General features: G+C 42.0%; 1 protein-coding gene across 1 annotated transcript; it reads right to left on the bottom strand.

Moving 5' to 3' along the window:
- Window positions 1-8,880: 8,880 nt before the first annotated feature.
- On the bottom strand, window positions 8,881-18,926 carry LOC139462638 (uncharacterized). The gene is made up of 4 exons (XM_071244471.1): window positions 18,837-18,926; window positions 17,849-18,004; window positions 9,724-9,813; window positions 8,881-9,429 (listed from the first exon to the last, which is right to left on the bottom strand). Exons 1-4 carry the CDS (start codon window positions 18,924-18,926, stop codon window positions 8,881-8,883), a joined length of 885 nt encoding a protein of 294 aa, XP_071100572.1.
- Between the last annotated feature and the right edge of the window lie 5,539 nt (window positions 18,927-24,465).

Genomic DNA, 24,465 nt, shown 5'->3' on the forward strand with positions numbered 1-24,465 from the left:
ATATAAAAAGTCATAAGAATTGACTTTTACTTTATGTGAGTTCATTGGAGCATGTGAGCTCCGGCGTTCATAGAACTTGGCCCTCACTCTGTGAAGGTTCACACACCAATGAACTCATACAAAGTGAAAATCAATTCAGTGAATGATGTATCGATGGATGATGGGAAGCATGTTTGAACTGAATAAGTTACTCCACAAACGTGTGCACTTGGTGAATCATCGGAAGCATGTGTTAACTGAATAAGTTACTCCACGAACGTGTGCACTTTGTGAATAATGGGAAGCAGGTGTTAACTGAATAAGTTACTCCACGAACGTGTGCACTTGGTGAATAATGAGAAGCATGTGTTAACTGAATAAGTTACTCCGCGAACGTGTGCACTTTGTGAGTAATGGGAAGCATGTGTTCACTGAAGAGGTTACTCCACGTACCTCACAAACACATGCAAAGGCAAGTCAATTGTTCACCTGAAAAATATTGAATCGTATCGGACATCATTTTTGTAACAGATGTATCTGATTTGAAATGTCCTCAAAATGTCTGCCATAAAACCTTTTGAAAGCTTGGCTTTGTCGTTGAATGTTGTTACGTTGATCAAACGACTTCTGACCAAAAGTCGTAGGATGCTCATTAAAATTTTGATGGAAAGAGCAGGTTTGATGCTACGTTAAAAGTGTAATTAAAAGGCTTGAGCTGCTGGAATATTGCTAGACATGAATGGAAAGTTAACTATTGGAAAGTTGAAGTCATCTCTCTTGCCATACAGTCTTGTGGAGAGTGGTTTGACATTGAGTCTCTATGCATACATGTACATCACAATATAGAACAGACGAGGCGGTCTCACTCGTCTCCTTTATTTCTGGTTCATGTGGGTAAATCAGTGGAAGGGAATTGGCTATTTGATTGAACGATATCAGATATAACGGAAGCTTAAGTTAAACTTCTTGGCCAAATTCACTTGTTTCGACTTTGCCAATCCGAGCAGAAATTCCGATTCATGTGGATAAAGAAACTAAAGATAGTTTATACTAAATGTATAATTATATACTCTTCAAAAAAAGAAACTTGACATAGATGTAAAACCACTTTTTGCCAAATATCTAAAATAATTACATTGAATGAGAACCAAATAAGTCAAACAGAAAGATGGTGTGTCTATAATTCGCGAAAACACATGCAAAGCACATAAACGTAGCGTTTGGGGATCAATTTTACAGCTTCATCCAAACGCAAACGCCTGTACACAGGATTATGCATTTAGGCATGCAGGCCTCCCTGCTGAATGGGTATAAAAATCCACATCAACGGCTGTTCATACAGTCCTTATAACGGCAGTAGAGGCGGTGACAGAATGCCAAGACTGAATGCAGTTCAACGTAACAACGCCATTGTGAGATTACAAGCTGGAGCAACTCAGCAAGAAGTGGCCAGGCACTTTGGCGTATCCAGACACAATCTCCGTACTGTGGACCCGATACAACAACACCAACAAAGTTGACGACTAGACCAAGGTCAGGAAGACCAAGGGTGACAACCCAAGCACAAGATCGATACATCCGGCTGCGACACCTCTGAGACCGCACTACCACAGCCACGTCTACAGCAACACAGATCCCTGGGGTACGTAGAATATCAGATCAAACGGTACGCAACAGACTGAGGGAGGCTGGACTTTTTGCACGAAGACCTGTTCGACGTCATGTATTGACCACACGTCATCTGGCGGACCGTCTGCTTTGGTGCCAACAGAGGGTTATATGGGCACGTGCAAGGTGGAGAAATGTACTGTTTACTGACGAGTCCCGTTTCCTACTCACACGTGCTGATGGGCGCGCACATGTCTACAGACGTCGGAGTCAACGTTACGCCCCCAACTGTGTGCAGCAGGTTGTCCCATTTAGCGGCGGGAGTGTCGTGGTATGGGTCGGAATTAATCACGGTGGTAGGACGTCTCTCGTGCATGTTGCAGGTGCATTGACAGGTGTGCGTTACAGGGACTTGATCCTACAGCCTTACGTTCTTCCTCACGTCAACTTTCATGGCGGACAGTTCCAGCAGGACAACGCTCGACCGCATATTGCACGTGTTTGTCAGGACTTCTTACAGCACAACAACATCCAGACATTACCTTGGCCAGCCCGGTCACCAGATGTGTCCCCGATTGAGAATCTGTGGGACGAGTTGCATCGACATCGTTCGCAGAAGGAATCCACCGCCCAAATCACTTCCGGCGCTTCTTGATGCACTTCAGCATGAATGGCAGCACATCCAACAGCGTGTTATTGACAACTTGATCGCATCTATGGGTCGTCGGTGTAAAGCAGTGATTGATGCACGTGGTGGGCACAACCGATACTGACATTTTCTGTACCCCTGTGACATTAACCGTATCGTGTACGTGTGTCTGTCTAGGTGACACGATTAATGTTTTGAACATTGTGTACATTGATCTTCAAACAGTGTTTCAATTATGGTTTCTGTGTCCTATTTTGAAACAATCGCATTATATTACATTTTGAAAGTCAGTGTCAAGTTTCTTTTTTTGAAGAGTATATTAACGATAAACATATCATTGAACAATTCCTACCAGATCATTGCATGTGCTCACAAGCCACTATCAAATAGTGATGACAGCAGATGTTGGTGAAAAGGTCAGCGTATCCTGACTCACCAGCGGCACCCGTCAAAAATACATGCAAACGGAAATATTAGAATATGTCGTTACAAGTGAGCAATCGGCGTTAGGGCAAATGACGAACTTGAGATTCATATATTGTATTTTTAGAAAATATCGTCACAAGTGAGCAATCAGAAAAACACGAACAAAGAACCTCCGAATCATAAACAGTATTATTAGAAACTCTGTCACAACTGAACAACCTTTGAAAGCCGGAATGAAGAACTGCATCTGAGAAAGGCGTTCATGTTTAAGGTTTCCTTAATATTTCATATCCAGAACAGTTTTGGTCATATCGCCGGTGAAATGCCAACAGTATTTATGTATTACAAATACCTGGAGTTGGTGTGTGGGTGGTCGGCCTTGAGTGAGTGAGTGAGTGAGTGAGTGAATCGTGGCGTTTTAGACGATGGGACTCCCAAATACCTGGAAAAAAGACAATGTATCTGCTCCACCCTACACGGGATCAACAATAATTGTGGCCAGTGTGTAACTGAGTCTCGACCGCCAGGGCGCCATGACACGTCATCATCAATCAGAGAAGGCAAACACTGTGAACGTACACACAGTCAGACAAGATAAAACATATTTGCTGTCAACTTAACCCATAACTGTTTATTTTTTGTAATAAAGAGCATGTTTCAGTCTGCAAATACGATCACAGAACGTGCTGTTGCCGTTGATTAAGATAACAACGTTTAAACTACCCACTGCTTTCATTGTATGGTGCCATGCGAATGACACATGCAAAGAGACTCCAAGTAATGACCAACATAGTTTTTTAATTATTTGGATATATCATGTATACATAAAAATATTTTGCAGTAACACTGAAACAGACACATACAACATTGTTGCCATAAAGAGGTGCCAGTGGATTTTGAAAAATGCTACGTTGCAACTTAGAATATGGAATTATTCTCATTAGAATGGCCTCTGAGTGAAGGTATAACTGTTGGTTATACTATCTCTAGACTAACATCTAGTCTCTGAAATGAACATATCGTACAGAAAAAACAGTTGTTCAGTTATCTTAATAAAATATATCACTCGCGCGCGCATGCAAACACACACCTGACGTCTTTGGCTGCAATGGTGTTGGCGTAAGAGTGGTGCATTTGGATTTTGAAAAATGGAGAAATGGTGTGAAATACTTTTGTTTCTGAATATATTGCCTAAATTGATTAAATCCATGCCCTCTTTGGCAAATTTCTACTGTATGAACACCTTAATCGTGTCATCAGTTGAATTATCATCTCAATTTGTGAAAGCGCCTTTGAGCCACTAAGATGACCTGAAGGCGATACTCTTCGGTCCTGAAATCCGCTTTTCCATTTAAACAATCTTATTTTGAAGCCGCCGCACTTCCTTGTGCGTAAGAGAAAATAGCTCAGAGAGGATTTCGAGGATACCACGTCGTTTTTCCTGAAGACTTGGAAATCGTCGAATTTTATTCGAAAGGTTTTTGTTTGAGGACGCACTCAACAATATTCCGACCATATGGCGGCCGCCTGTGGTAATCGAGTCTGTTCCAGACAATCCAGTGATTGACATGAGCAGAGATCCATTCAACTGGGAAACGAGCCTGACCATTTAGGCGCTTCTTACGGCATGCATAGGTTGCTGGGGACCTAAATCTTACCCGGAATCCCCACGGGTAGACAAGCAGAGGCTGCTTGTAACCTAGATTCTTACCCAGGATTAACACCGGGAGACAAGCAGAGACTGCTGGGGACCTATAATCTTACCTGGAATCCCCACGGGGAGATAGGCATTGGTTGCTTGTAACCTATAATCTTACCCGGAATCCCCACGGGGAGACAAGCAGAGGTTGCCGGGTACCTATAATCTGAACCGGAATCCCCACGGGAAGACAATAGTGTCTGGTTTGCTCCATTTCCTCTGGCCTGACTTCGGCTTCTTCACGATGATGATCAATAATGGAGGACATCATGAGAATCTGTTGATTCCAGAAGTAGAATCAACGAGCCCCGAAGGATTCGAGTGATTTAAACCACGTTATGGCTGATAAGTATTTTCTCTATAATTTTACATAATGACCTATAGTCGTTGAAGTGTACGTTTAGAAAGGTCAGCGAACACCTGGCTCAAAATCAGCTTTGACAACAATAGGGTGTCGCAAGCATTAAGGTTTAATAGAAACTCGTTCGCTTATGAATCACGAGGACAAGTTATCCGCTACTTTTACTTTGTCACTGATTCCAAATGGCCTGAAAGTGGCAAGCTGTACACATGCTACACATGTATGTCCACTATACAGTCGAGCATGCTCTGCTTTATTCCTGTAAGTATTTTATTCGTTCAGAATTACAATATTCAAAGCGTATTTTATATTACTATACTTTGCTCTATCGGAGGACTAATATATCGATAAGCTGACACGCACACAAAGAATAGACAGCAGACTTATTGAAATAATATACGTTTCAGCATCACAAATTAAGAAATACAAGATTGCTGTACTTTCAACCCCACATAGAGGTGAGTATATAACATTGACTAAAATCTTTTCATCTCAAAAAGGAAGAGGGCATGTTTTTGTCTGTTCTCATTCAAATGGGGAAATTGCTGTATCAAAGTGTATGTACATGATTTCTCTCAGTTTCCCGATCACCTATAAAATTTACGAATGTTTGAATATTAGGAATGGTTAAAGTGTGTGTGTGTGTGTCTGGGGGGGGGGGGGGGGGGGGAGGGGGGGGGGGGGGGGGGGCTCCAGCATCCCTCTATATCAGTGTTTGACACTAACTACAACAGCTTTAAAGAGTAGCTAATGAATTCTGGTGTCTTCGAAAGTTTTATTCATGACTTTGAGGTGGCTGTGTGATCGGCGATAAATTCGCTCGCGAGGGGTGCGGAGACGTTCAAGTCTGTGCACAGTTACCTCCCTTACACCACTACACTTGGCTTGTCTCGGCCAGGTCGGATCGTGCGCTTAACGGGAATAAGGAATACACCTTTCTTTTTTCATTGGGTTCCCCGACTGCCGAAAATTTGTTTTGACTCACGTGATAGCTACTGTACTGTGTTGTGCGCATGACATGTGGGTCTGACGTCACAAACAACTGTTTGAAGGCTGGCTGGCGTGAGTGAGTTGGAGTGAGTACTGTGTTACGCCGGTTTTGGCAATATTCCACCAATATCACAGCGGGGGACACCAGAAATGGGCTTCACACATAGCACCCATGTGGGGAATCGAACTCGGGTCTTCTGCGTGACGAGCGAACGCTTTAACCTCTAGGCTACCCCACCGCCCCTGCCTGATGTGACGTGTAATCGTCCCCTAAAGACATAACGCGCGCATGACGAATACAAATCTGTTATATGTGTGGGTTGTGGTTTAACACTGATTTGAACTTGTTTTGGGGAGTTAACTACCCAGATCAACCAGACACATCTAGTTATATTTAGAAAACATAACAATTCAGTTGTATGGAGTAAAGAAGGCGTAAAGAGACAGATCGGAGATGATGAGCACCTAGGTGATGCCGGAGAGCGGTGTAGTGATATCTAGGAATCTAGGAGGCTCCACATAACTGTCCACATACATATGTGCTACATGCTTGTCAACACTACAGATGGGCATCAACTGGTCACAGTGTGGAACATTGCTGGTGGTGTGTCGTCATACCTTTGAGGCGTACCTTACAACGAACTTACGGATATAACGTTCTATTGTTTGTATATCCTGTATATATGCTTATAACGAACTGCGGTTATGTCGAACTAAAATAAGCGTCCCCTTTAACTTCGTTATAACCAGTTTACTGTATTTAATCACGTTAACTGAGTGAGTGAGTGAGTATGGTTTTACGCCGACTTTAGCAATATTCCAATATCACGGCGAGGGACACCAGAAATGGGCTTCACACATTGTACTCATGTGGGGAATTGAACCCGGGTCTTATGCGTGACGAGCGAACGCTTTAACCACTAGGTTGCCCCCCTCCCCCAGTTAAGTTTACAGTATGGATACATTATGTCTAGTGGTTTGCATAAACATACATTTGTGCATGTATTGAAGAAGGGACATAAAACTCTCAGATTAAATGAAATAAATCAGGACGAAAACAAAACTATATTTGTGTGGACAAACTTCTTTACTGAATAAATACAATACATAAAGTCAATAATTCATCGAGAAGCATATATGGATGAAATACAACATATCTATCTTGTATATTGGAATCTCGCTTTCTTCTTAACTAACGCTTTGAAAATGGCGTTAGCGACACAGAATATCAGACTATCATGATGCACAACGCATCATTTTCTTCCTATTTTGCACAAACATACCATTAGCAGGTTGTTGTTTAACTTCTTTGTGATTTGAAACTGATTGCCATACCAGCAGAAACACAAAATATGCCTAAATATATGCTCCTGGAAAAAAGGTCATATATTTTTGGATATCTCGTACTACCATGTATCTTTTGTGAACTTCTACAAATGATATCGGTCTCATTTTGACAAATGCCCGATATACAATCCATACCCCCTAGACAGTTGGTACAACCCATACCCCCTAGACAGTTGGTACAACCCATACCCCCTAGACAACTCGTACAACCCATACTTCCTAGACAGTTGGTACAACCCACAGTTGGTACAAGAACATTAAATATTAATCCACGTGGTACAAGAACACTGAATGTTCCTAGACATGGAACAAGAACACTGTATGTTCTTCCAGTTGTTACAAGAACACTATCTTCCCCCAGATGTTCCTCCACATGATACAAGAACATTGTATGTTCCTCGTGATGGTCGCGAGTCTCTACATGTTTGATGTTTGTTGTTTAACGCCGCACGCAGCAATATTCCAGCTATATGACGGCGGTCTGTAAATAATCGAGTCTGGACCAGGCAATCCAGTGAGTGATATCATGAGCCACGATCCACGCAATTGGGATACGATGACATGCATCAACCAAGTCAGCGAGCCATCCGATCCCGTTAGTCGCCTCTCACAATCATAATCGCCTTTTACGGCAAGCAAGGGTTGCGGAAGACCTGTTCTATCCCGGATATTCGAGGGTCTTCAAGTCGCTTCAGAGAACCACTTAAGCAACAGAAAGGATGGAAAAAATACTGTCGCGAAGCAGCTACAAAAGACATCATTAAATGATGAGTTCCGTGTCTGTGTAGTTGGAGAACAGCTCTTTTTCTATACATAATATAAGATACCTACACGATAAATCGCAAAGAGCGATCAAGAACGAAGCGTGGTTAATTTGTCGATAAAACAGTGTTCTATCATAACGTCTTTTCTGGAGATTTGAATCCCCGCTCGCAACTTGATATATAAACTTGATATATTGGCCGACGTTATTTTTAGAGGAAAGTGTCTCTAAGTTGTTCCCCATATATATAGCTTGGCTACGCAGATAAAAGCAATGGTCGAATGATCGCATCCAAAAGTGGGAGAGATGTGACAATCGGTATTTGGAGTAAAGGTACAGATGTGGGAATATGTGGGAAATACCAAATGTAACCCATGTGTTCGTAAAATGGTCTCATACAGGTTTAGTTTTGTTTAAAGCCACACTCATCAATATTCTACCCATATGACGACAGCAAATAAATAATCGACAAACCAATGATTGATATTATGAACAACGCCGAACGCCGTCGGGGTACGATGACACGCAATCAAGCAAGTCACCGAGCCTGGCCTTCCGATCCATTATGTCCACAAGTTGCTGGCGACCATTTCGAGGCTGGAAGATCCACGGTGATCTCTGGTACTACGGACTATTTATGGACTAGTTTATGGACCATTTATCTGTTCAGACACCCATACCATGGTGGTGACACGTGGTCCTGTGCACAGCGCACAGGTCACCCATCACCCCCCACCACTCGAGATCGCCGTGCATGCACTCATCTTATACGAACATACGAACATAATCTTTAGCACGTGTCACCTGCTTCCTGAGACCATACTCTGTGAATTTCCAACCGAATCTAATAGATTTGCCACTGACAAAATATAAACGGCTCACAATGAAGTCACTGCACATCATTATGAAAAGTCATATGTTTTATTCCGTTACACAATCACATGAAGAAGGCTATTACACGACGGGCATGTGAAATTCTGGTGATAACGTTTCGACGTTTTTCAAATTCAAGTTTCAAATTAAATGTTAAGAGTCATCGTAGTCTGACGGATTTCCCTTTACCGTCTTCCAAGCGCGCCTCCCAGGAAGTAAAACTCCGGCCATCTTGCTTGGTAAGGCTGCCACATGATCACAGGACGGGGGATGGGTTTGGGTTTGCTTGCTGGTTTCGGGGTGGGTGGTGGAGGCTTGTAGGCCGGTTTGATATAAGAATATAGACAGCCTCCGAGAGGGAATCCGACACGGTTTAAGAACGGACACACGCGAACTCTCTTGTAGCGATTTTGAGGTGTCCAGAAGTCACGTTTGTTTTGACCTTGACCTTTATAGGTGGGAACAGAGATGCTGTTCTTAGGTTTTCCTTGATGAAATGAATTTCTGACAGTGATATATGCACGTGGGGTAGCCACATCTTGAGTTGGTTGTGAATAGCTGTCATAGTCAGGTATCAGTGGTCCAATATTATGTAACAGGGCCTTCAAGAAAACGTCGTCTGTTTGGCTTTGGTGAGGGTGAGAAACAGCGCCATCTATCGGTGTTGACGCCCCTGCATATGTGTGTAGTACTGGTGATGACATCAGGACCACAGCGATAGCTACCAGAGGGAGCTGTAAGAAAACGATGTATATTCAATGAAATGTTGGATTTGAATTAGGAATGTTTAATTGTAATACATTTATCAGATTGGATGTCGTAAACATGCAAAAATAATAATATTAAGCAAATGTATAATATAAGGTACAATAGTGAGTGAGTGAGTATGGTTTTACGCCGCTTTTAGCAATATTCCAGCTATATCACGGCGGGGGACACGAGACATTGGCTTCACACAGTAAGGTACAATAATGCAAACAAGACATCATAAATTATCAAAGCAATTTTACTTGGCGACACTTCCCTACCCAGAGTTCCATGCGGCCAGCATAGTATCTCTGGCACAGGCCAGCGCCATGTGACGATTCGTCACATCTTACACAGTCGGACCAGTCGTCCTTAAATGAACCGGAAAAAAAACTAGTCAATCCTGAAATGAACCGAAAAAAAATACAGTCAATCCTTAAATGAACCGGGTAAAAACCACAGTCAATCCTTAAATGAACCGAAAAAAACACAGTCAATACTTAAATAAACAGGTTGTGAACAGCCACTTAACTTTTATCTTGATCCAAAACTTAATATTTTTTAAATGATTTTGCTTGGCGCTCGTCAGTAAGGGAATAAAAAACGGACTGGTCGGCTCGGAGTACACTGTGTCTGAGTAGGGTATTCATGTTCAAGTGCGGCATGGTATCTCAGTGGGCTGGCACTATAAAATCGGCATTAGTCAGGACTAGTATAATGCCGCGCGCGCATACACGTCGCTATATACGAGCAATGAAAACAATACAAGTAAATTAATTTTGTTCCAATTTGCGATAATGTATTTGCATGACAATCAATGCCTAGTGTATAGTCATTTCCAGTCGGCTGGTCCAAAAACAGTTGCTTCATGTTCCATGCAATGTCATATAGGTCACAGCTTTGTTCGACATAACGCAACATGAAACATCGTCGCAAGGTGCTGCGTTTGGGCGATGCTGCACGTGTAAAAAAAACATTGTGAAGATAACTTGCAATGCGCATGAAGCATGATATCAGAGACGTCGAGAGCGTGGTATCAGGGCATATTAACCATTCGCATGAATGGCGTTGACGAGGCAACATCGGCTACGGTGTTTACTTTGGACACGCCAAACTAGCAACGTGTCCTATTTTCTAATGAGAGCAGGTTCCAGATGTTCAGAGTCGATGGAAGAACACAGATCTACCGACGTGTGGAAGGAAGGACGACTCACTGTTCTACTCGGGAGACTATACCGTTTTGCGGTGGCAGTGTGATGTTTGGGTTTGTTGTTGTTGATTTTTGTCCTTTTTTGGTCTTTTTTGGGGGGGTCTTTTTTTTGGGGGGGGGGGGGGGTTCTGTCCTACAGAGGACACAACTGGTTGTCATAGCCAAAAACCAATTTTGGTAAGATTGTTTTACTGCCTTTTCTAAATATAGCAATAAAATAAACTCCAATAATTATGAAGAGTTCCTAAGGGAACCTCTGCTATACAATAAAAATATTATTATAAATGGCAAATCATTAGATAACAAACCTTTCATCTCAATAATATACACAGCATACATTGAAATTTTATGACATTGCAATAATTCTGTAATAAATACTTCAATATAAATTTTCTTGAATTTTATGGTATTACAAGATCAGTAAATACATACATGATACAATTAGGCATTAATAAAGACCTGCATCGGAAACAACAAACAATACAAATATATCTATTGCCAATCTCTTTTCATGTAAAAAAGGCTTATGTATTAAGTCAAACCGATGAAAGCTTAAAAGTTATTGACAAGTGGGAAGAGGAACTTTTAATGGATATGAACTGGCCTAGCTTATTTATCAGAGCACACAAAACTACTCCAGACCCTAAACTTAGATGGTTTCAGCTTAGATTGCTCCATAGAAATCTACCTGTTAATACTTATCTACCCAAGATGCATATTGTTGACAACTCTCTATGTACTTTATGTAATGCCGAGGCAGAATCTATCCAACATCTGTTTTGGGACTGTAGGGTAAGCAAAAATTTCTGGAAAAGATTTTCACAATGGATTGAATCCAAGTGTCCACATACTGGCAAGATAAATCTTACTTCAGACCTACCAACCATTACACATTTCCAAAATGAGGTTAAATATTATTACCAAATAGAAAAATATAGACACTTTAATAAAGCCAAACAGACTGAATTCTATACGAAATGGGCTCCTTATGAAAACCTTTTGAAAATATAAACATTTGCTTTTCAAAAACTTTACTAAATATATATCCTGCATTCTGTCTTCACAAATAATAAAGCTTCTAGTGAGTGTGAATGTGTGTATGGATGTGTGTGAATGATATGTACTTTCTTAAAAAACCCTGGTCATGTATTTGGACTCTTATCAAAACATGATGTACTTTTACCAGGAACAATAAAAAAATAACAAAATTAAAAATATATATATATATTTTAATATTTAAATCCCCAACAGTTACATTGACCTCGTGTTACGACGTGTTACGTGTTACCGTTCTTTCAGCGCAACCCAAGATCTTGTTTCAACGGGACCTCACACAGCTCGTGTTGTACAACACGGCCTCGAACAACGTCAGTGTTTGCCCATGACCAACCGCTTCACCAGACATGTCACTCACATCCTTGAGATCATCTTGACAAGACCATCCGACGCCGTCCCAATCCTCCAATTACCGGAAATCAGTTTGAACAATAACTGAGAGAGGAATGGAGGGCAATTCTTGATGCGTCATTAAACGCCAACGAACTCTGTCCGACGTCGTGTGAACGTCTGTTTCTTTCCACGTGGAGGCCATACACAATATTAACGGATTGACGTTCATTAAGAGACAATAACGAATATAAACTCACAAGTCGTCCTGATATGAGTGTGACCTGGTAAATCGCCCATGTCAGCCCTATTGATGTGTGGGATCTATGATGTTGACACTTGAAGGTCAATAGTGTGTGTTTATGAGAGTTTATAGCTCGCCATATGTTATACCAGGGGCGGTGGGATAGTCTAGTGGTTAAAGCGTTCGCTCGTCACGTCAAAGATCCGGGTTCGATTCTCCACATGGGTACAATATTTGAAGCCCATTTCTGGTCTCCCCGGTCGTGATACTCCTGGAATATTGCTAAAACCGGCGTAAAACCATACTCACTAAAACATAAGCATCAGCGCGCGGTTAGTGTTCTATTTTACCTTTATGACAAAATTCGGTATACTTTTTTATCATCATCAGTATATAGGCTAAAAACTGCTACAAACGTACATGTATAAGTAATTATCATCAATAATTGTTTTCGCAAATATTCACTAAAAATACTTACACCCTGAAGCAAACATTCTGATTATCAACTCTTAAGAAGAGAACATATGCGTTATCAGTCACAATATAAGTCCTTTATTACTAGCAATTTCGGAGCCCGTGAAGATCTGGGGTAGAATAGGTCTTCAGAAACCCATGCTTGCCCTAAAAGGTGACTATGCTTTTCGTAAGAGGCGACAAACGGGATCGAGTGGTCAGGCTCGCTGACTTGGTTGATGCATGTCATCGTATCACAAATGTGTGGATCGATATTCATGATGTGACTCACTGGATTGTCTGGTCCAGAGTCGATTATTTATATACCGCCGTCATATAGCTCGAATATTGCTGAGCGCGATGTTAAACAACAAACACACAAACCATTTCTGCATATTACCGTCATAAAGCGCTGGTCATACTGGAGCTAGAGATCATATTGGATTTGTATAACATGTTCTGACTATTTTTCTATTTCAAGATCGCCTCCGTGGTCTAGCTCGGAGACAATATACTGAGTATAGTGTGTCTGAGTGGGGTATTCATGTTAAACTGCGGCATGGTATCTCAGTGGGCTAGCTCTATAAAATCGGCATTAGTCCAGACAAGTGCAAGCACACACACACACACACACACACACACACACACACACACACACACACACACACACACACACACACACACACACGCACACACGCACACACAAACATGCACACAAACACGCACGCGCATACATGTCGTTATATAAGAGCAATTATCTTGAACGCTATCCTAAACCCCATTTCACCACAATTCACCTCTAAAATACTTATCTTCGAAAAAAATACATGTAAATTAATTTTTTTCCAATTTGCGATAATGAATTTAAATGATAAGAGTGTATCTTAAGGAGATAAACAACCAATGCCTGGTGTATAGTTATTCCAAGTCGCGATAAAAGTGCAATAATCTTGGATGCGATGTGACACCCCATTTCACCTCACCTATTTCAAAAAGTAGACATCGAGTTTTGGTGTACTTACACATAAACAACTCGTTAACACGAGATACGTAAATCATATCGCTTAATAATTTCTTTAATCTAAATGTCAATATATCTGATTTTGTTTTTTAAACAAAGAAACAAATCTACAGTTCTGGATTCTGGATTAGATTTCTGTCTGTGTAACGTTATCTTGACTTCTTACTGAATGACCGTAAGATACTAAGTAATTTGTTGTGAGTCACTAACATATTCTTTGGGTCCTCCTTTCTGAGGATAAAATAGAGTCTCTTGAAGCAGTCACCGGGGCAATATGATGTCTACAACAACCCTTGGGCCCAGAACAACAGCTGGGAGTGAAAACTAGGTGCTGGGGGCCTACTGCCCTGGAATAATATGGAGAATTAAAACAGGTTTACGGGGTACCTACTCTGCTCTTGCGTTACAGTGAGGGACAAAACAGGTTTACAGATGCCCTACTCTGCCCTGGAATAATAGGGAGAATCAAAACAGGTTTACGGGGGAGCTACTCTGCTCTTGCGTTACAGTGAGGGACAAAACAGGTTTACAGATGCCCTACTCTGCCCTGGAATAATAGGGAGAATCAAAACAGGTTTACGGGGGAGCTACTCTGCTCTTACGTTACAGTGAGGGACAAAACAGGTTTACAGATGCCCTACTCTGCCCTGGAATAATAGGGAGAATCAAAACAGGTTTACGGGGGAGCTACTCTGCTCTTACGTTACAGTGAGGGACAAAACAGGTTTACAGATGCCCTACTCTGCCCTGGAATAATAGGGAGAATCAAAACAGGTTTACGGGGGACCTACTCAGCTCTTGCGTTACAGTGAGGGACAAAACAGGTTTACAGATGCCCTACTCTGCCCTGGAATAATAGGGAGAATCAAAACAGGTTTACAGATGCCCAACTCTGCCCTGGAATAATATGGAGAATTACGGGGGACCTACTCTACCCAGGGCCCACTTGCGCAAAGCGATCTTAGCGCTAAGATGATCGTAAGTCCCATACTTTAACCTAGGCTTACAATAGTCTTAGCGCTAAAATCGTTTTGTGCAAGTGGGCCCTGGTGTTACAATTGAGACACAAAACAGGTTTACAGGGGACCTACTCTGCCCTGGCGTTACAATGGAGAGACAAAACAGGTTTACAGGGGACCTACTCTGCCCTGGCGTTACAATTGAGACATACAACAGGTTTACAGGGGACCTAATCTGCCCTGGCGTTACAATTGAGACACAAAACAGGTTTACAGGGGACCTTCTCTGCCCTGGCGTTACAATGGAGACACAAAACAGGTTTACAGGGGACCTTCTCTGCCCTGGCGTTACAATTGAGACATACAACAGCTTTACAGCTGTTACAATAAAGCAAACAGATAACATCTTCACCATCCTTCTTGTTCGTTATCCGGGGAGCGACCTTCCATTTAATAATCGGCGGAAGGCAATCAGCTTGGAGTTTCGAAAAGCTTTTTGTAAAGCCAGGGACAGAAATGTTTTCCAGTGTTTTCTGGAACAACTAATTTAGACAAATAGTCAACAGTTGTTTTTGGCAGTTGTTACAGGTATTTACGTGTGTGTACGTGTTTCATTTAATATATTGCGGTAATGAAACTGTGGAAGGGATGAGCTATGAGATGACTGGCATCAGTCGTCCGAGGCGTGTATATCTCAACACCTGTCACACATTACCACCCAACCAAACTCGAAAATAAGGCTGCTTTGTTTTCTGGCTGCTATGACAAAGCCTAAGGCGAGGGAAACAGCATTACACTAAAATAGGATGACTCGTATGGTACCCCATTCCCGCTGAAGTTAGTAACTGTAATTGTCATGTAATAGATAGTGTTATGGATCCGATTAATGGCATCAGGATCCGATAAATATGTAAATAGCGTTACCTGGAAGAGTGAGTGAGTTGGGTTGAACGCAGTATTACAGTTATATCGCGGCGTGTCAGCTTAATGTGGAAGGAAAGCCCGAAGTGATGCAGGTCTCAGACGTTTACCACTTCGGTGTAACCCACGAGCACGGGTATGGTGCTGACAAACCTAGAAACATAATCGGGGCGAACCGGGATTCGAACCCACAATCATAGGTTTCTGGCGTGCCCAAGGGACGCAACTCTGCACAGCGAATCGTGGCGCTTCAGACGACTGGGCCAGCCGTGCCCCCGTTACCTGGAAGAACTAATTTTTGTAAGCTCTATAAATCGTTGGGATACCAACTTTTCAGAAAACTTTCGCCTAAGATTTCCAGTGTCTGAGTGTGTATTTAAACACACATGGCTGCAAACCATTTGGCACTGTATCATGGGGCTGTTCACACTGATATTTTATTCCTAGCGGTTTATAAAGTTACTTTAATGATTGGAATATGTGTTAAACTTGTTGTTTTAAGATTGACATTGTGTTATAAAGATACAACTACCTTCGCGTGTTTCCGTATGGTACATTTCATATGTTAGGAATGAACCATATGTATTTCGCCCCTACGGCAGACATATTATTGTTGTTGTTGTTGTTGTTGTTGTTGTTGTTGTTGTTGTTGTTGTTATTATTATTATTATTATTATATGATTTTCACGATGCTCTATCTTATGACAGTGAAGTGCTCCATCATCACTTCATTTATGTATGAAATTGGTATTACCTCCCCGAACTTCCAGAGACGGAAGCCTGAACGTAACCGATCGGGTCCATTCGGCCTTTTCCGCTACCTACATAACACCTCGAGCAGGATTTGAGTATTGATATTACTTGCATTCACTCAAGCTCCTTACAGCAATAGCCTGTTCGCGGAGCACTCTAATACCATCTCTGTCACCAGTCAAAGCTCCCCTCTGTGATAGGTGGCCACAACCATGCTTGGAGTTGAACTCGCAACCGACGGACCATCATGTTTACAAACGAGCGATGACTGACGTGACACCGACTACACTTACCCTAACTAACTTATTTTCTTTGTTTGTCAGTTTTAATTTCTATTTCATGTCAACTATCATGTAATTGGTATGGTGAGAATGTAAGCGGGAAGTTGGGTAGTTTTCCGTTGTCTGCAATCTCAAACCAATCTGATCAAACAAAAAGTTAAATTTATCTGGGACATATGGTCAGTAGTAAACCTTTTCAAAATTCACTATGATTGCATTCCCAAAGACATAAATAAACAAAAGTATAAACATTATCATAATTGAGGTTAGAGGGCAAATTTCAAGATTCTTGTAATGGCGGCGCCCACACTGGTGGCAGCGATGTTACCGAGAGAGTAACGAAGGTATAACGCACTGCGAAGGAGCTTTGCATTCCTTATGAACCAGGTCACACCCAGACCCCTCCGCACATACATGTAGTCCCTACACCATGACGTCCGTTTTGGAAGACACGCTTATCTGTTGTAAACATAAATTTAGTTATTTAAAGAGGAAAAAACAGTTATACAACGTTTACGACTGCCATCAGTCTGTGTACTGTCATTTGATAGTAACGTGCACGAAAATACTAACAATACGGATTCCTGTCATTGATTGCCGAGATACTATTGGACAGAGACGATTCGAATGGTGCGTAGCTTGAGAGGGTACATCCAATGGCACAGAAATTGGCACCACCTTTTTGACACCTGTATGGAATTAAACCCGGGTCTTGGAGATTTTATACCAAAAACATCTGTGTGCTTCAGATTGTTGGGATAAAAGAAATTGTCTGCCACAAGACTTACATTGTTGCAAGGCGTTTTTCTTAAATATATATCAGGCTCAGAGATTTATATCTAAAATATCTGGTTTTGGAGCTATAGCTGAAAATATATCTAATCTCGATACAAAATCCGTGTGTTTCCCAGTGGTCTTATACGCATCAACATACTGTGTAGAGTTGCAACCCTTAGATATACCAAGATCCGAGGTAGTCATCACTATGTGACTGTTGAACTGAGGGGGTCATCACTACAGGGAGTCATCACCACAGTGACTGTTGAACTGAGGGGGTCATCACTACAGTGACTGTTGAACTGAGGGAGTCATCACTACAGGGAGTCATCACCACAGTGACTGTTGAACTGAGGGGGTCATCACTACAGTGACTGTTGAACTGAGGGAGTCATCACTACAGTCACTGTTGAACTGAGGGAGTCATCACTACAGGGGGTCATCACTACAGTGACTGTTGAACTGAGGGGGTCATCACCACAGTGAATGTTGAACTGAGGGGGGTCATCACTACAGTGACTTAAACTGAGGGGGTCATCACTACAGTGACTGTTGAACTGAGGGAGTCATCACTACAGTGACTGTTGAACTGAGGGGGTCATCACTACAGTGACTGTTGAACTGAGGGGGTCATCACTACAGTGACTGTTGAACTGAGGGAGTCATTACTACAGGGAGTCATCACTACAGTGACTGTTGAACTGAGGGGGTCATCACCACAGTGAATGTTGAACTGAGGGGGTCATCACTACAGTGACTTAAACTGAGGGGGTCATCACTACAGTGACTGTTGAACTGAGGGAGTCATCACTACAGTGACTGTTGAACTGAGGGGGTCATCACTACAGTGATTGTTAAACTGAGGGGGTCATCACTACAGTGACTGTTGAACTGAGGGAGTCATCACTACAGTGACTGTTGAACTGAGGGGGTCATCACTACAGTGACTGTTGAACTGAGGGGGTCATCACTACAGTGACTTAAACTGAGGGGGTCATCTCTACAGTGACTGTTGAACTGAGGGAGTCATCACTACAGTGACTGTTGAACTGAGGGGGTCATCACTACAGTGACTGTTGAACTGAGGGAGTCATCACTACAGTGACTGTTGAACTGAGGGGGTCATCACTACAGTGACTGTTGAACTGAGGGAGTCATCACTACAGTGAATGTTGAACTGAGGGGGTCATCACTACAGTGACTGTTGAACTGAGGGTGTCATCACTACAGTGACTGTTGAACTGAGGGAGTCATCACTACAGTGACTGTTGAACTGAGGGGGTCATCACTACAGTGACTGTTGAACTGAGGGGGTCATCACTACAGTGACTGTTGAACTGAGGGGGGTCATCACTACAGTGACTGTTGAACTGAGGGGGTCATCACTACAGTGACTGTTGAACTGAGGGAGTCATCACTACAGGGAGTCATCACTACAGTGACTGTTAAACTGAGGTAGTCATCACTACAGGGAGTCATCACTACAGGGAGTCATCACTACAGGGAGTCATCACTACAGGGAGTCATCACTACAGGGAGTCATCACTACAGGGAGTCATCACTACAGTGGTTGTTAAACATCGACTGTCTGTTGTTGGAGGTTCGTAATGTAACATCAAACTATAATACAGAGCATCTTTATTTACACTTCATGTTTTGTTTCTATTTTACACACGGGGTGAAAGGATCGCAATGATGCTTTTTAAGATGTTGTGAGTTCAAGGAGTTTGTAAGGAGAGAAATGAATTACCAACTGTTTTTAGGTATATCATGGTATATTACGCCCACGCATTTTCACTTCTGTTTTGAAGGGCGTTGGAATAACTTGTTTGTTTCTTTGTAAAACACCACATTCACAAATAGTCCAGCTATATGACGGCGATCTGTAAATAATCGAGTCTGGACCAGACAATCCAGTGATTGACATCATGAACATCGATCTAGGCAATTGGGATACGATGACATGCATCAACCAAGTCAGCGAGCCTGACGACCCGATCCCGTTGGTCGCCTCTTACAAGAAGCATAGTCGCTTTTTACGGCAAGCACGGGTTGCTGAAGACCTATTCTACCCCGAATCTTCACCGGTCACAAAATTTAAACCCGGATCTATACGGGTGCGTTGGAATAAGCAAAACTCAACGCACTACCGTTATAGGCACACCATGTCGATTCAAGTTATGCATTCATAAATAAACTCTATATGTAGTTTATAAGCTGATGATATGATAACAAATTTGAACTGTCTCATATGATTCACAATTCTGGCAACTCTTTCCTGGAATCACGTGTCACATTAGCGCGGTGATGATTTTTCCTAATCTAACTTTCATTAATCCCGGCCAACTATGTCAGAGAAGCAACACATCTTAGTGTTATAGTCAGCTGCTAAGTAGAGTTCACAAAGGTATATTAACGCTTCCTATATCGTGTGTAATTGTATGTTATAGCACTGGAGTTACACCATTCGCGAACACGTCCCAACCAATCCCAATTAAACACTGGTCAGACAAGGTCATTGGTGATAGAGTATCATCGTACCCCGACGGCGTGGGTGGCTGCTTATAATACCAATCAGATTCGGTTATTTACAGACCTCGTATTAGAGATGGAATATAGGTTATACGGAGTTAAATAACAACATTGCAATTAAGAGAATTGGCGTGTTTGTAATTACAGCGCAGCTGAACTGTTGATGAATATATTTTGGGAGTGTGGTAATGCAGATGACATGTCCTTGGGGTATTACGAACACGACAGCAATTAGGAGTTAATGGGAGTTAAAGGAGTTTAATGGGGTCAAACAGTAGCCTCGTGCCAAGATCAACACTACATCAAATGAACACACGCCCACAGATAAAGTTTTTCTTCTTTTTCTTCAATTTCTCCATTATAACAAAAGAAAAGAAAAAAGACCATTGATGATCCGACAGGAAGCGTCAAACAGAGAAATACACCAATGAACGTGTCTTGGATTGGCTTGTCACATTGATCATAACTAGTCAATTTCTCGTCTAATAAACAACGTGTGTCGTGTTTCACTAAATAACGCCTTATTCCAAATTAAAGGTGTTTGAAATAATGGCCTGGTGATAATTTTGGAATAATCGAAGAATTGTTGGAAGCATCAAACGACTACGAAATTGAACACATGTTTCGTATTTGAATACAATCTGAAAATAACACAATTACCTTTACATATATATTGATATTTTCACGAGCGTGGGTAACTTCGAGTATGATATGACAAAATTACGGCGGGGGACACCAGAAGTGGGCTTCACACATTGTACCCATGTCGGGAATCGAACCCGGGTCGTCTTCGGCGTGACAAGCGAACGCTTTAACCACTAGGCTACCCGACCGCGCTGTACACCTGGACAAAAAGATCACTGAAGACCAGCTTTATCAACGAGTCTGCCAAGCCCCAAAGAAAATCACTCAACCAACAATGCTGTCGGCGTTCATGATCAAATCAATGGGCACAACCAACACACGAAGATGAATGAAAAGCCATCTTACGTCTCAAACTAGGTCCCAAAAAGCGCTATGACAAGGTATGTCCGTCTTGCAATCAACCTGAATCCATTGCTCACTTGTTACTGGTATGTCAAGACCATGTCCCAGCCGGGGCTCGGTTAAAACAAGAATTGCAGTTATCTGTCATAGATCTCGTAAAGTCAAGAGATGCAATTGGGAGAGCCAAACAAACTCTATTTCTGAGAGATGGGGAGCTTCTCGAACGTATATAAACAGAGCAGGCAAAGATAAAAATGAAATTATAATAATTTACAAAAATAGAAATCATATCAATGCAAAAACAGAAAGGTTATGAATACTAAAACTCGTATATGTGTACCCTACCCACACATGTATGTCGAGGGACAGGTTTGCCGGAATTGCTAAGGCAAAAGGCGACCTCTCAAACACTTAATGTTGGTTGGGTGGTTTGTTGTTCAACGCCGCACTCAGAAATATTGCAGCTATATTACGGCGGTCTGTAAATAATCTTGTCTGGACCAGACAATCCAGTGATTGACATCATGAGTATCGATCTACGCCGCAATATCATTGGGATACGATTGTATGCATCAACCAAGTCAGCGAGCCTGACCACCCGATCCCGTTAGTCGCCTCTAACGACAAGCATAGTCGCCTTTTACGGCAAGCATGGGTTGCTTAAGACCTATTCTACCACGGATCTTCACGGGTCTGAACACTTAAAGAAACAACGACAACAATTAGCAAATGCGCAAGTGCATTAATTAAACATTAACTTCTCGGAACTTCTTAACCGGGACTGAACATAAATACGAATATGTACATTTAAACTCTCATTAACTTTAATGCATAAATACGGTAATGAAATGGATAAGCCGTAGGCCTTTGTTCTCATGTTATTTGCCTGATAAACGGAGTACCAAACCCCGTGTCAATGTTTGTTTGTTTAACGCCGCACTCACCAATATTCCAGCTATATTAAGGCGGTTTGCAACCAGTGATTGACATCATGAGTATCGATCTTCTCAATTAGGATACGATGACACGCATTAACCAAGTCAGCGAGCCTGACCACCTGATCCCATTAGTCGTCTCTTACGACAAGCATGGGTGGTTGAAGACCTATTCTAACGCGAATCTTCACGGGTCCTGTGTCAATTAACCGTGCCTGAGCCCTTACTGGTCCCGGGAAGGCCAAGAGCAGTTTTCCTCCTAAATATCAAATTTGGCGCTCCTGGGCTGACACCCTTAGTAAAGAGGCATAGCTGCGTTCCCATGCCTCGTTTATCCAGAAAATTGGTTATCCGGCCGACAATTTCACTTGGGGCGGTAACGTCTGGATAAACGAGGTTGGACTGGCTTTCGATCGGTCAGATACCATTGAAAGTTCACGAGTTTCGTAAAAATGGTATCTATCGAGACTGAATGTGGTATTTTATTTATTACCCACGTTAAATATATATTTAAGTGTAAAAACATAACAACTTTCGTTCGTTGACAGACCAAGCTGAAACCGGTTGCAAAATCTTGTTGTGCATGAATATTGATATATGCCTAAATATGGGCATTGTTGACATTTCTATGCATACGCATTAAGAACATGCGCCCGCAGTTGTGTCTGCAAACATAACGGGACCTCAAGATCCTTTTGGAAGAATTTCTTCAACTTATGGTAATTCAAGCGCCCTATTGTTAGTACGAAAGACACCTATAAGAAAATTTGAAAAGTCACATTGGCGCCGCGCTTTGAATATCGGACCAACAGTCGGTCACTGGCACAGCCGATGTCCCGACTGTGCAATCAAAATAGTTCGGTTTCCTTGATCTATCAGCTGAATTAATGTCATGATCGTACCATTTTGGAAGAGGGAAATCAAAGTGTTCGCCTAAGACATTCATGTTAACTGTACAACCCTATACTGAAGACGTGAAAATCAACAAACTCAAGTCTGCTTGCATGTCAGTGACAGCTTCGAACGAAGGGTAAGGTCACAAACGGAATAAGAAAAGACAACCGTGATCTATTCACAGCGTTTTACGCTAGAGATGGGGAATGGTATTGTTCACATTTGGGATATTTCGGGCCACATAATCAGGAGTCAGACATACTTCTACGGAGTTTTCGAATGATTTGTATCGGAAATGTTCACTTTGCGCTTCGAAGGGGAATGAAGCCTCGATTTTTTCCGCTTTTAACAACTCGTGTTGATATATTTGATATCAAAAGACACTCGGGTGAGATTCTCTATATGTCTTAGTTTATGGGAGCCACATGTATAAGGTGCCGCAATTCGCTGTGCAGAGTTGTGGCCCATGGGTACGCCAAAAGCCTATGATCGTAGGTTCAAATCTCGGTTCGCCCCGATTATGTTTCTAGGTTTGTCTGCACCATACCCGTACCCGTGGGTTTGACCAAACTGATACACGTCTGAGACCTGCATCACTTCGGGCTTTCCTTCCACATCAAGATGTTCACACCAACTCACTCACTCACTCACTCACCCACTCGCAGTTGATACGTTTCTTGGATAGTAATAGTTTCTTGAATAGAAGCAGAATTGGTTTGAAATAATGATAATTAAAGTAACTACCATTCGAAAAAAATCCATTTCTGCATTTTGAGTACAGCAAGAATATTCTGGTTTTCTTACTTAGATCAGTATGAAATGGACATTTTAACAACAAAAACTGGTACTTATTCCCACTTAAGAGATACATCCTTTACTATCGAATATTAAATTTGTCTCATTTAAAGCGCCGTCATTGTCTCAGAGCAGCGCAATTTGAACGTTATTCCACCACATGATGAAAAGTACAAATATGTCATGTTCAACAATTACTCCAGAACAAAACCCCTAGAAACCGAACATTTTCATACTTCTTATGAGGTGTGTGGTGAACGTTCACGGTTTTGTTGAAACTGGTCTGTCTGACTCCCGTGAGAACTGCGCAAGGCAAGGATGTTATACATGTTTCTGCATTGTACACCTCCTTCGTGACAGGCGAACGCTTTTACAGTTAGAATGCTGTAGAATATTAGTTTAATATTGACCGCAACTGCTAAATGTTATCAAACATTTAGTTTTTGAAAATTCGAATAGTTCCAAAGAAACGAAGTAGATATAAAACGATGACATATTCAACAGAACCCCAAAGCAAGTGCCACTATCATTTATAGTGACTAGTAACTAGTTAGGGCTGTAAATGTTCAAGGTTATAATGTGTATAAATACAGAGTGGTGCATTGTTCAGGCCGTTTAATCCATTAAACAGTCTTTAATATTCACGCGGGCAATATATTTAGACCATGATCTTCCTGTATTACATCTGAAACAAATAATGAGGAATATGATGGAAGGGAAGTGCGACTTACCATTGTGACGAGGTCAGCGTGTGGACAGCAATGGCCACCGAAGGCAGACCCCCTTTATAACTGACGGGTTTGGGAGTGGGCGGTAGCGATCTCGACAGGCAGGTGGGGGAGGGAGGGGGCGGGGTGGGGGGATGGCGTTCTGGC

The sequence above is a fragment of the Haliotis cracherodii genome, unplaced genomic scaffold (assembly GCF_022045235.1).
Source record: "Haliotis cracherodii isolate W230 unplaced genomic scaffold, xgHalCrac1.p SCAF_15, whole genome shotgun sequence".
Lineage (NCBI taxonomy): Eukaryota > Metazoa > Mollusca > Gastropoda > Lepetellida > Haliotidae > Haliotis > Haliotis cracherodii.